This window comes from Mastomys coucha, unplaced genomic scaffold (genome assembly GCF_008632895.1).
Source record: "Mastomys coucha isolate ucsf_1 unplaced genomic scaffold, UCSF_Mcou_1 pScaffold18, whole genome shotgun sequence".
Classification (NCBI taxonomy): domain Eukaryota; kingdom Metazoa; phylum Chordata; class Mammalia; order Rodentia; family Muridae; genus Mastomys; species Mastomys coucha.
This window is the reverse complement of record NW_022196900.1, coordinates 94731146-94742266: the sequence shown is the minus strand read 5'-3', so window position 1 is coordinate 94742266 and position 11121 is coordinate 94731146. Positions and strand designations below refer to the sequence as shown.

Genomic DNA, 11121 nt, shown 5'->3' with positions numbered 1-11121 from the left:
GTCAGGACGGCCGCAGTAATTCAGCAACCCACCCTCCTCTCCACACACAGGTGCCCTGCCAAAGGGACAGAAACCTGTCTAACATAACCAGGTCTCCTCCATCCCAGGCTTCCCAGCGTGTGTCTGACAGAGTGTCTCTCTCCAGACCACAGGACGGCAGGGTCCCCAAACAGGCCATGGAGGACACAGGTGAACACCGCTGAGCAGCAGAGCAGCAGGTAGCCCTGAATGTGCAATGACCCCTATGCTCCCAGCCCACCCTGCCGGCTCCACAGGACATTAGCTACCTGCTCAGGAACCCGGGGGACGTCCGTCATGGCCACAGCAGACGACAGTCTGGCCAGCTTGGCCTCCACTTCTGCAAGAGGATCCTGCAGACTTGCCAGTATCCGCAGGGGCTCCAGTGACCGCTCGTTCTCCTGGGCGTAGCGCTCTGCCTCCAGTGGAGATGCAGCAGCCCCCGGGCGGAGATACTCATCGGGAGAGTACCTGCTCTCAGCCAGCACCGTGGGCATGGAGAGCTCCACGTTGGACAGCTCCTCGGGCCCAGGGAAGGCCTCTGACGTGGAGGAGTCTTCCAGAGTGGATGACTCATTGGACTCGAAAGAAAACTCTGACCTGGAGGTCTCCACGTGGGGCTCCTCAAACGTGAGGGGGGCTTGGCTCTTGCCGACCTCGCCACTGGGCAGCATGTCAGGCATGGAGAGGATGGTGGGCTTTACTGGGGTCTCGTACTGCAAAGGTGGTGAGTACTCAGGCCCGCTGGCTAGCTCAGCCCTGGACATGACCTCTGTCTTGCACAGGGCTTCTGCCTTGTGAACGGCCTCTGCAGTGAACAAGAACATCTTGCAGTCTCCCAAGAAGAAGGTGGCCCTCCACCCACTGTGTTTCAAAGACCAGCTTAAGTCAGAACCCCGAAGATCTCCAGAGTCCAGCTATAGTTCCCAGCCATCCATCCATCCCTTCCCTATGGCCTCCTCTCCAGGGCCTGACCCTGCCCTCACCGCCTCTTCCAGGGAGCCATCTCTGAGTAGCACTGGTGCTTCTCCACCCTCTAACCCCTCACCCACTGATGGCTGCGCTCTCCCCACCCTGCCTGGAGTGGTTCTTCCATGTGAGCAGGGTACTCTACATGTCTCACTACCTCCCGAGGCTGAGGTCCTCTAAATTCTGACCATTCAGCTGAGACCCCTAGATCCTCCTCTAGTGCCAGACTGGGGATCTTGTCCACCAACTCTTCCAAACACATTGGAAGAGATGAATGCCGGCTGCAAGTCAGAGCTCCAGAAACCAGAGACCTCGTGGAGGCTTACTATGCAAACTGGAGGACTGTGTGATGCTGGAGATGTAGAAGATGCAGGAAGTTATGTTTCCCTCCCCCTCGGGGTGTTTACAAGGAGTAAGGTCTCTTTTCCTCCATTGGACAGACTTGGCTCCCAGTTCATGCCTCTAGACTGTCTTTTACATCCCATCTAAATCATTTCATTTCCTTTCCTTCCCCCCTTCCTTCCTTTCCTTCCTTCTTTCTGTTTTGTTTTTGTTTGTTTGTTTGTTTGTTTGTTTGTTTCAAGACAGGGTTTCTCTGTATAGCCTTGGCTGTCCTGAAACTCACTCTGTAGACCAGGCTGGCCTTGAACTCACAGACCTGCCTGCCACTGCCTCCTGATTGCTGGGATTAAAGGCCAGCATCGCCATCACCAAACTCCATCCATCTCTTCATCACTTGTGTCCTGCACTCCCCTAAAGGGGTCCCGATTCCTTGTGCTAAATACAGCATACACAGAGCCTCTCCTTGGTCCCGATTCCTTCACCTGCTATCTGAGGATCCAGAGTAGCTAACCTTACCAAAGGTTTTAGGTAAAGCTCCCCAGCCCCCAGCACCAGGCACACAGCAGCACCCCACCCTCAGTACGGACCACACACACAGTCCCATGGTGAACAGCAGCTTGGGTCGTTGGATTATACATCCTAGAAACTGTCACACAAGTAAATGTTCCTGCTAACGACTGGATCCTCACAGGATGTGGTTGCCTTGGTAGCAGACAGGGTGAACGGTAAGCGACTGGCAAATGCAGAAACTTGGGACAAGAACTGACCTCTCGAGCATGTCATCCTTTCTTCCTCTAATAAGCCCAGGGGTGGCCCAGCTTGGAGACAGAGCACCAGAGGCAGCACTGTGTGACAATACCAGCTTTGGGCTCAGACTGTCTAGATTCCCATCCTGACTCCACTTCCCCAGCTGCATGGCCAAAGGCCAATTACCTATTGTTGTCTCTGGGCCTAGTTCTTCATCTATAGGTGGATATGACTGTGGGACCTGCCTGGCTGAATAGTTGTAATGAGAGACCTGAGCCTACCATCAGGGGACCCTCCCCCTATCTGTCAGGGAAAACAGGAGGTGGACTCCCATGCTGCACCTGTCTCTTTCTCCTTGCGCAGATTCTCCTGCAGCGTGGACAGCTTCACGTCATATGAGTTACGCATGGCGGTGATGTCCTCCTGCAGCCGGACCCGAGACTCTTGCTCTGCCTCGTAGTCAGCCTTCAGGCGGGCCAAGCGCTCTTCATACTCCTGGGGTGGAGGGAGACAAAGTGGTGGTTAGTCACTCCTACTCAGAACTGGCCTTCACAACTGACCTCCAGTTCTGGATACCCAGGCAATGCAGGGGAGAATGAGGTGAAAGTCCCTTGTCTCAAGAGGGTGATAGTTCTCTGGTGACAGTTCTCTGGGGACAGCCCTCTCTCCATTCTCTGTGCAATTTTGATGGACAGATGCTTTCCACGAAGGTTTGGATGTAATTCTTCACAATGCATTATGTCACTGAACACCTTCTCTCATCTAACCCCCATTTCCACCTGTGGTACTGAAGCCATTGGTAAAAAAATATGTTTCTGTTCACTGGCACTCTCTCAGTCTCTGTCTCTCTGTCTCTCTGTCTCTCTGTCTGTCTGCCTCTCTCTCTCTGTCTGTTTCTTTTTTTTTTTTTTGAGTTTTTTTTTTAATTTTATGTATTCATCATAGCTATCTTCAGACACATCAGGCCCCATTGCAGATGGTTGTGAGCCACCATATGGTTGCTGGGATTTGAACTCAGGACCTCTGGAAGAGCAGTCAGTGCTCTTAATCACTGAGTCATCTCTCCAGCCCAGTGTGTGTGTTTTTTGAGACAGTGTTTTCTGTGGAACTCACTCTGTAGACCTCAAAGTCACAGCAATTCACCTGTCTCTGCCTCACAAGTGCTGGGATTAAAGGCGTGCGCCACCACCCGCTTCTCTCTCCGTCTTTCCTGTCATCACTGGCTCCTGTCTCAGGAGCATCCCACTTGGTCCCACACCTACTCATGCTTCAACCTCCGCAATACCCCACATTGCTGCTGCCCGCCCCATAACATCACATCCTCTGCTGCAGAGGGAGGGCTTCCAGGTTCATGAATAGTCTGAACTCAACTAAACCTGAGTCCCCATGAGATGGAATGCTGCTGGTCCTTGGACATCCTCTTTTCATTCTTCTTATTGTTTTACATTTCTAAGTGTATGGGTGCTCTGCCTGTGTACTCTGATGGGTGCACTCTGATCTGTGCACTATGCACATGAGCCAGAAAAGGGTGCTAGACTCCCTGGAATTGGAGTCACAGATGATGTGAACCACTTTAGAGGCACTGGGAATTGAATCCTGGCCCTCTGGAACATCAACTAGTACCCTTAGCCACTGAGCCATCACTCTAGCTTCTTCTTTTAGTATTAAAAATGAGTTTTTTGTTGTTGATGTGTTGTTTTTCTCTGCGCTGAGCATGGGACCCAGGTCTTCATGCATGGGGGTGCATAATGGTTGCCAACGTGACTGTTGGGATGCTCAGTTTTAACTGTCACTTTGACACAAACTAGACCTACCTGGGAAGAGTCTCAGTGAGAGACTGTCTACCCTGGGTTGGCTTGTGGTCTTGTCTGTGGAGGATTATTTTGATGATGTTACTTGATGCTGCCCACTGTGGGTGGCATCATTCCCTAGGCAGGAAGGCCTGAATGTATGAACATAATCAAGCTGGGCGGACTGAGAAGCACCCAGGTTAGTGAGGAGGCACACCTCTGCCTGTGAGGATGCTCCTAGACAGGTCTGAGGAACAGGGGAATGCCTGCCCTAATGATAGACCACACCACTCCATAAGTGAGCCGAACAGATGGTTCATTTTGAAAGTTGTTTGTGTCAGTGTCACAGTACTCTGTCACAGTGAGGGAGAGGCTGGTGACACTGAGCTAGGGCAGTGCTCAGAGTCTAGACTCTCAGCCCTGCTCCTCTGTGTTTTTGTTTGTTGTTTTGATTTATTATTACTACTTCTACCTATCATCATCATCATCATCATCATCATCATTTTTTTCTTCTTTTTCTCCTCCTTTTCCTCCTTGTTCTTCTTCTTAGCACATTTGGGTTTCTAGTAACTTGCTTTACCCAGAAAAATGCCTACTTCTCATCTGTCTAAGGGGTTCTACCCTGCTCCCTGCTCCCTGACAAGTCAGTGCTCAGGGCTCATAGAGGCTTCCTGACTAACCCAGCCACTCTCTGCCATTCATCTTTTCTGCTTCCATTGCTCTGTTTAAAGAGTTGCTGACAGAGAGGCAGGTGGATTTCTGAGTTCAAAGCCAACCTGGTCTACAGAGTGAGTTTCAGGACAGCCAGGGCTACACAGAGAAACCCTGTCTCAAAAAAAACAAAACAAAAACCAAAACAACAAAACCTAAACAAACAAACAAAACCCCCAAAACAACAACAAAAACCAAAGAGTTGTTGTTGGACGTCGTCATCACCAGATGCACACACCCTGAGGACTATCCAGTGCATCTTCAGGTGCACATGCAGGGCCACCAAGGCTGCTCTCTGACAGCACCAGCTCAGCCCCTCCACATGTTCTGTCTCAAAGCCTACCCTCACCCATTCCATTACTCTTTGGAGAGACCCAGCCTAGCACTGGATCAGTCTCTGGACTGCTCAGCTCCTCACCTCTGCAGTCCCCACTGCTGCTTCTCAGTACAGCCCCTGACTCTATAAGAGACTTCAGCCTGGCCACCTGTACCTCAGCCAAACCCACAAAACCTACATGTGCATGCATGCACAGGTATGCACATGCATGCATCTGCTTGGGCACACACTTGTGCACACAAAGGTACATGTATCCACTTACCGAAGTCCTGCCTTCCAATCTCACTGTTAAACTGGGGTGGGGTGGGATGGGGTAGTGGCTAAATCGCAGGATGCCTGTTTGTATGGCCAAGTCTGTACACACCGCCATCCTGCCTGTCCTGTAGGCTACAGAAGTTCCCTCCATGGCCTTTACAGACTAAATCCCCTGTCTTACTCTGTCCTAGGCCACTGCTGGCAGTTCCATGTCTTGGCCCTTTCTGTGTCTAAAGCAACCCGCACCCCCAGGGCTGTGTGCCTTCCAGCTATGGCTCCAGTCCCAAGCAGGCACTCAGCTCATGCTTGCTATGGGAAGATGGTGTTGGAGCACAAGCCCTGGCCCCTGCTTCTGCGTAGTGCTCATGGGTCAGAAGGGACCTTGGGCTTTGTCCTTGTATAGATGGTGCAAAACAACAGGAAGGGTGCCTTGGTGGACGTTCTACAGATAACGAAGCACTGGCTCAGAGAGCTCAAATCATCTGCCAGCCACAGAGCCTGTCAGAACAGGACTTATACAATGGAAAACCAGATAACCCTGGGAACCCTCCAGTCCAAACCTCGCCATTCTGACTAGAGACTGAATTCCGGAGCCATGCCATGAGCTCACAGCTGAGCTGTATACAAGGGGCTTCATTTTAATGTCTGACTATCCTGGAATGCGGTTCTCAGCACACAGTAGGCACTCAGAGAATACAACTCAGAAGAGAAAGATGCACAGGAGGATGGAAGGGCAGCGAGAGAGACATCCACACCTCTGATAGCTTATACTGTCCTCTAGGTTATAGGCAAGAGAGGCGGGCAGCACCTATCACGTTCATGTGATATCTAACAGGAGACTGTCTGTCCAGAGTGGGATGTGCTCTCCTTGGGGACCACTAGGGGGCGCCAACATTCAACCAGACCACAAGAAAGCCTACCTAAAGGGTTCCATTCTAGTATTATCTGGTTCTCCCCTCCCCTGAGGATCTGTAACCCAAATCTACTAGTCATTATAGGATCCCACAGCCACTCCGAGTCACTTGGTGTGGCTCCTGGTCACTGCTACCTGCAGAGACACAACACTCCTAACACAGGAAGGGCTGCTACTCTAGTGGGATGCCTATAAGCTCAGTCCTCCCCCAGGGTCTCTTCTTTTGTTTTCTTTTTGTTTGTTTTGTATTGTTGGTGTTTGTTCTTCGTTTTGTTTTTGTTTGGCTTTGTTGTTCAATATAGGGTTTCTCTGTGTAGCCCTGGCTGTCCTAGAACTCACTCGGTAGACCAGGCTGGCCTTGAACTCAGAGATCTGCCTGCCTCTGCCTCCATAGTGCTAGGACTAAAGGCAGTATACCACTACTGCTTGGCTGGGGGTCTCTACTTACTGCCACCTCCATTAAGGGCAAGGCTTGGGTCCTAGAGAATGACTCAATACCCAGACCTACTCTAGATTGTCCCAAAGGCCAAAGTTCCCAGGACTACCTTGGAGTCACCAAAGCAGGCTCCTTGTCCCACATCTTGACAAGAGTTTCAAGGACTGGCCCCTAATTGAGATTATAGATGAGAGGTAAGGGATCCAGCTGTAGGCTTGGGAGACAGGCCAGAGCTCCCCCAAACTGCTTCTGCCTAGTATCAGGGTTCTCCTCAGGAACAACCAGTTCCCCACAGGGACCTCCGAATATCAAGCCACCAGGCAGGGCTAGCAGGCAGTCTTCAGGGGGCTCTAGAAGCCCGCAGAGCTTGGAGCTAAGAGGGAGTCTTGCCATGTCTTCCTATGTATGTATCCCTGGAGATCTCCTGTCCTGCTGCTTCCCAGGGGTGCTGGGAGACACATGGCGTGACAACCTGGGTGCCTGGTGAAGCTGATGCTACACTAGCTCTAGGCCTAGACTCTGAGGCTCAGGCTTAGCTGCAGTGCCAAAGGCAAACAGACTCCTTTCCACTCTGGTAGCCTGGCCTCTGTCAAGGGCCCTCCCACTCCAGGAACCTGCTCTCTACCGCTCTTAGCCCCCCCCCCCCCCCCCCCCCCCCGCCACTTTTCCAGCATTACCAAGGAGACCTTCTCTTGGGGATGTGTCTGGTCCCCAGTTCTCTCCCCACACAGGTTCTACTGTAACATCGACAGTAGTCTAGGTCAGGAACCCAAGTTCAAATCCTGGGTCCAACTATTATTTGGGTTTATTTATTTATTTATTTATTTTTGTCTTGTTTTGTTTTCTGAGACATGGTTTGTCTGTGTAGCCCTGGCTGTCCTGGAACTCACTCTGTAGACCAGGCTGGCCTCGAACTCACAGAGATCCACTTGCTTCTGCCTTCTGATTGCTGGATTAAAGGTGCGCACCACCACTGCCTGGCTGGATCCAACACTTTGATACTCCTGTCTTCTCTAAAGCTTTGGAAAAAGTCTTTGAGCCCCAGCTTCCTCAGAAATGAAGCCGGCACCATGGAGCCAAGCCTGCGAGAGTGAAGCAGGATGACACCCTACAGGTACTGGCTCTCCCTGGGACACCCTGTCCTTCACATCGGTGGCTTGCCGGGGTCTCACCTCCCGTATCATCTGCTTCTCAGCCTCCGTGTCCTGCTGGACAGTAGTTGGGGGCAACAGCTTCTCCTCAGACTGGACTGGGCCTGGGGGTGTCTGAGTAGAGAGCAGGGCTGGAGAGAAAGAGACAGGAAGATCGGAGGGTGAGTACCCAGGAACCAGGCATAAATATGCCCTTATGTAAAACGCAATCCACCAGTCACTGGAGAATTCAAGACACTGGGGACATAGCGCTAGATGCTGCCATACCACTATGCACACAGCTAGGCACTGTGCACTAGAAAAGAAGAGTGAGCAGCCAGCAAATGTGTAACCGTTGCAAAGGAAAGGAAGGGAGGATGCTCAGAATCCCCGATACGGTGGTCAGGAAGACCTCAGTGGAGAGCAGATGGAGCAGGAATCAGGGTAGAGGAAAGAGCCAGGCAGAGATGTGGGAAGAGCTTCCAGAGGGGCAGAGTGGAAAGGCCATGGCAGGTCCAAACCTATGCTGGGATGTCTAGGGTGATGGGGATAGTGGACAGAGAGGGAGGCCAGGCCCTGAAAGCTTCAGCAGTGAGTACCCGGGGAAGACCCAGGAGACCCCGGCACAGTCAGCATTGATGTCAAGGAGTGAGAAGGAGTGTATGAGAAGGCAGGAAAAGGAGCAGAGGGCAACTGAGGAGTCAGGCTTTAATATGTATGTGTATCTGTATGTGTCTGTGTGTGTATGTATGTGTGTGTGTGTGTGTGTGTGTGTGTGTGTATTTGGTTTTGTTGTTATTTGAGACAGGGTTTCTCTGGGTATCCCTGGCTATCCTGGAACTCACTCTGCAGACCAGGCTGGCCTTAAACTGAAAGATCCGCCTGCCTCTGCCTCCCAGACACTGGGATTAAAGGTGTGTGCCACCATGCCTGGTTTACTTACTCATTTTAATTGATTTTTTTTTTTTATGCGTACAGTGTCAGCATTATATATGTAAGTCTGTGCACCACTTGTGTGTCTGTTACCCACAGAGGCCAGAAGAGCATGTTAGGATCCCCCGGAATTGGAGTTAGTTACAGATGGTTGTAAGCTTCCAGGTAGGTGCTGGGAATCAAACCCTGATCCTTGGGAAAGCATTTGGGGCTCTTAACCACCAAGTCACCTCCAGCCCCAAGAGTAAGGGTTTAGAGAGGAGGGTCACAGTAGGGACCATGAGGCTGGGGCTATTTGGTGGGTGGGGCAGGCCTGCCTGGAGTAGGGGCAAGAAAGTGTCCGGGAGAGAAACATGAGCCCACTGAGGTAGCTAGAAGAGGCAGACAGATCCTCCACATCTTGCAAAAGGGACAGAGAGAAGAAATATGCAGTAGCTGAGGGAAGTGGGAAGCTCAGGCTGCACATTAATGGTACTGTGCACTGTGGGGCAGTGGGCAGTTCTAACAACTGGGGCCCAGTAGAGTGGCCACCTGAGAACCCCGAGACCCACTGAGCAAAGTAAATTTGTTCACAAGGGACGGTAGAAGTTCGGCGATAGCTCCTGAGACGATGGCTCAGACTTCAGCCAAACCTCTCACAGCTGCCCCTGCAGGAGATGTGTGCTCTCTCAGGCCGACACTGCCTCAAGCTCCCAGCATTCTAGCTGGACCTTACACTCAGTCATCTGACCACAAGTCAGACATGCCACGTCCCAGACAATAAAAGGGGCGGTTTACCCCTCCTCACTCTCTTCCTTCCTCCCTCTTACTCTTCTCCTCTTACTCTTGCACTCTGGCTCTTTACTCTCTCACTCTTCTCCTCTTGCACTCTTGCATTCTTGCTCTCTCCCTCTCTTGCTCTCTGCTCTTCGTTCTCTTCTCTTGCTTTCCTTCTCTCCTTTTTCTCTCTCTTCTCCTCTCCTTCCCTTCCCTTTACTTAACCAGCATATTCTATCCTTCCTACAATAAAATAACTCATTTATACATTGCCTCCTTTTTAACTAACATGCCGTGCAGCAAACAGGTCAGCACTGGGAGAGAGAGAGAGAGACCCGGGCCTCAGCAACAGGGCCCCTGCCACCAGGGAGAGAGAGAGCCTCAGGCAGGTCTCAGCCCACCCTCCCACCCCGCTCTTGGAACGACAGTGCACTAGGCTAGGAGTCTCACACACATGGTCTCTGAGGCTGGTCACCTGGGTGCTCTGCCCTCAGGTGTTGAGGTGCACCTCCTGAGGTGCCCCACCCCACCCCTCAGCAGAAGCCAGGCAGGTGTCCTGACTCCATCTTGAGAAAGAGTCCAAGCTCCTGTGGCTAGGTCACATGCCCAAGGACCAGGTAAGCTATTGACTGCTGCTTGATCTCAGCATGATACTTGGTACAAGGTCAGCCACTACTGCTTGCTGAGCATCAGGGCTCTAACCCAAGAAGGGTGCCCATCCTTCATCCACTCCTGACATTCCTTTACCAGTCTTGGGGGTGTGCAGTCAGGACAGGAAAGAAGGAAGGAGGAAGAAAGACGCCAGGCGCCACCCTCTACCTGACCGCCCGCCCCTCCCCCACCCCGCCGTAAGGCAGCCGGCAGAAGTCTGTGGAGTTAGACAAGTGCTCTGTGGTATCTGGGGGATCTTCACACTTTGTCCTAGAACCTAGCAGGGATGATTCTCCTGCCCCAGGACTCAGCTACTATACCCTCTGTGGAGGCTTTTCTGACCAATCACAGCCTTCCAGAAGGCTTGCATCCTCTCCACCTCAAAGTCTGCTCCTCTTCCCTAGACAGTCACGGCCTAGAGAGTCTGAGTCACTGTGTCCCCAGTGCCCAGCACTGGTCTATATACAAAGAAGTGCTAGGGGGACATTGGGTGCATGGGTGGGTGAGTAGGAGAGTTGAGGGTGGAGAAGGAATGGAAGGATATGTGAACAACCGGGGGATGGAATCCCAATGGGTGGATGGGTAGGAGAAAGGGGCAGGAGTGAAGAAGGGAGGGTGGGTGCTGGAAGGATGGATGAGGAAGGGCTGTATAGGCAATGGAGTCAGTGGGAGGGAGCAGAGAGAGGGGCAATGGGTCAACTGAGCCAGGCAGGCCTGAGGACCAAGGGGCTGATGATGCTAGACTTGCCTGTACTCACTGTTCCTGAGAGACAGAGCAACAGAACATTCTGGTGCCTCCTTGAGCCAGCCGGCCTGCGATCCAGACCTGCATTTCTACATTTCCCAGATGAACTGAAAATGGCAGCTGTGATTATGGAGCTGGGGAGGGATGCGGGGAAGTGAGTCACCCAGATGCTAAGAACACGGTGTCCCTGCCACTGAGCCAGGGAGACAATCGGGTAGACAGGTGGATGACAGATGAACAGCCTGAGGTGGGTTGTGAGCTGTGAGCTGTGAGCTGTGGGCTGGCTGGAGGTACCAGCCAGCCAACCCTAGCCAACCCTAGCTAGCCAGCCAGCCAGCCCTAGCCAGCCAGCCCTAAGCCAGCCCTAGATAGACAGACAGCCCTAGAC

General features: G+C 52.2%; 1 protein-coding gene across 5 annotated transcripts in view; it reads right to left on the bottom strand.

Moving 5' to 3' along the window:
- Positions 1–11121, bottom strand: part of Kif17 (kinesin family member 17) — a 38833-nt gene that overhangs the window by 10719 nt on the left and 16993 nt on the right. For all 5 annotated transcript variants that reach the window (XM_031379195.1, XM_031379197.1, XM_031379196.1 and 2 more), the window contains exons 6-8: positions 7691–7800; positions 2418–2571; positions 288–826 (exon numbers count right to left, since the gene is read on the bottom strand). In XM_031379195.1, coding sequence (XP_031235055.1) covers positions 288–826; positions 2418–2571; positions 7691–7800 — 803 coding nt within the window. The remainder of the gene's footprint in view (positions 1–287; positions 827–2417; positions 2572–7690; positions 7801–11121) is intronic.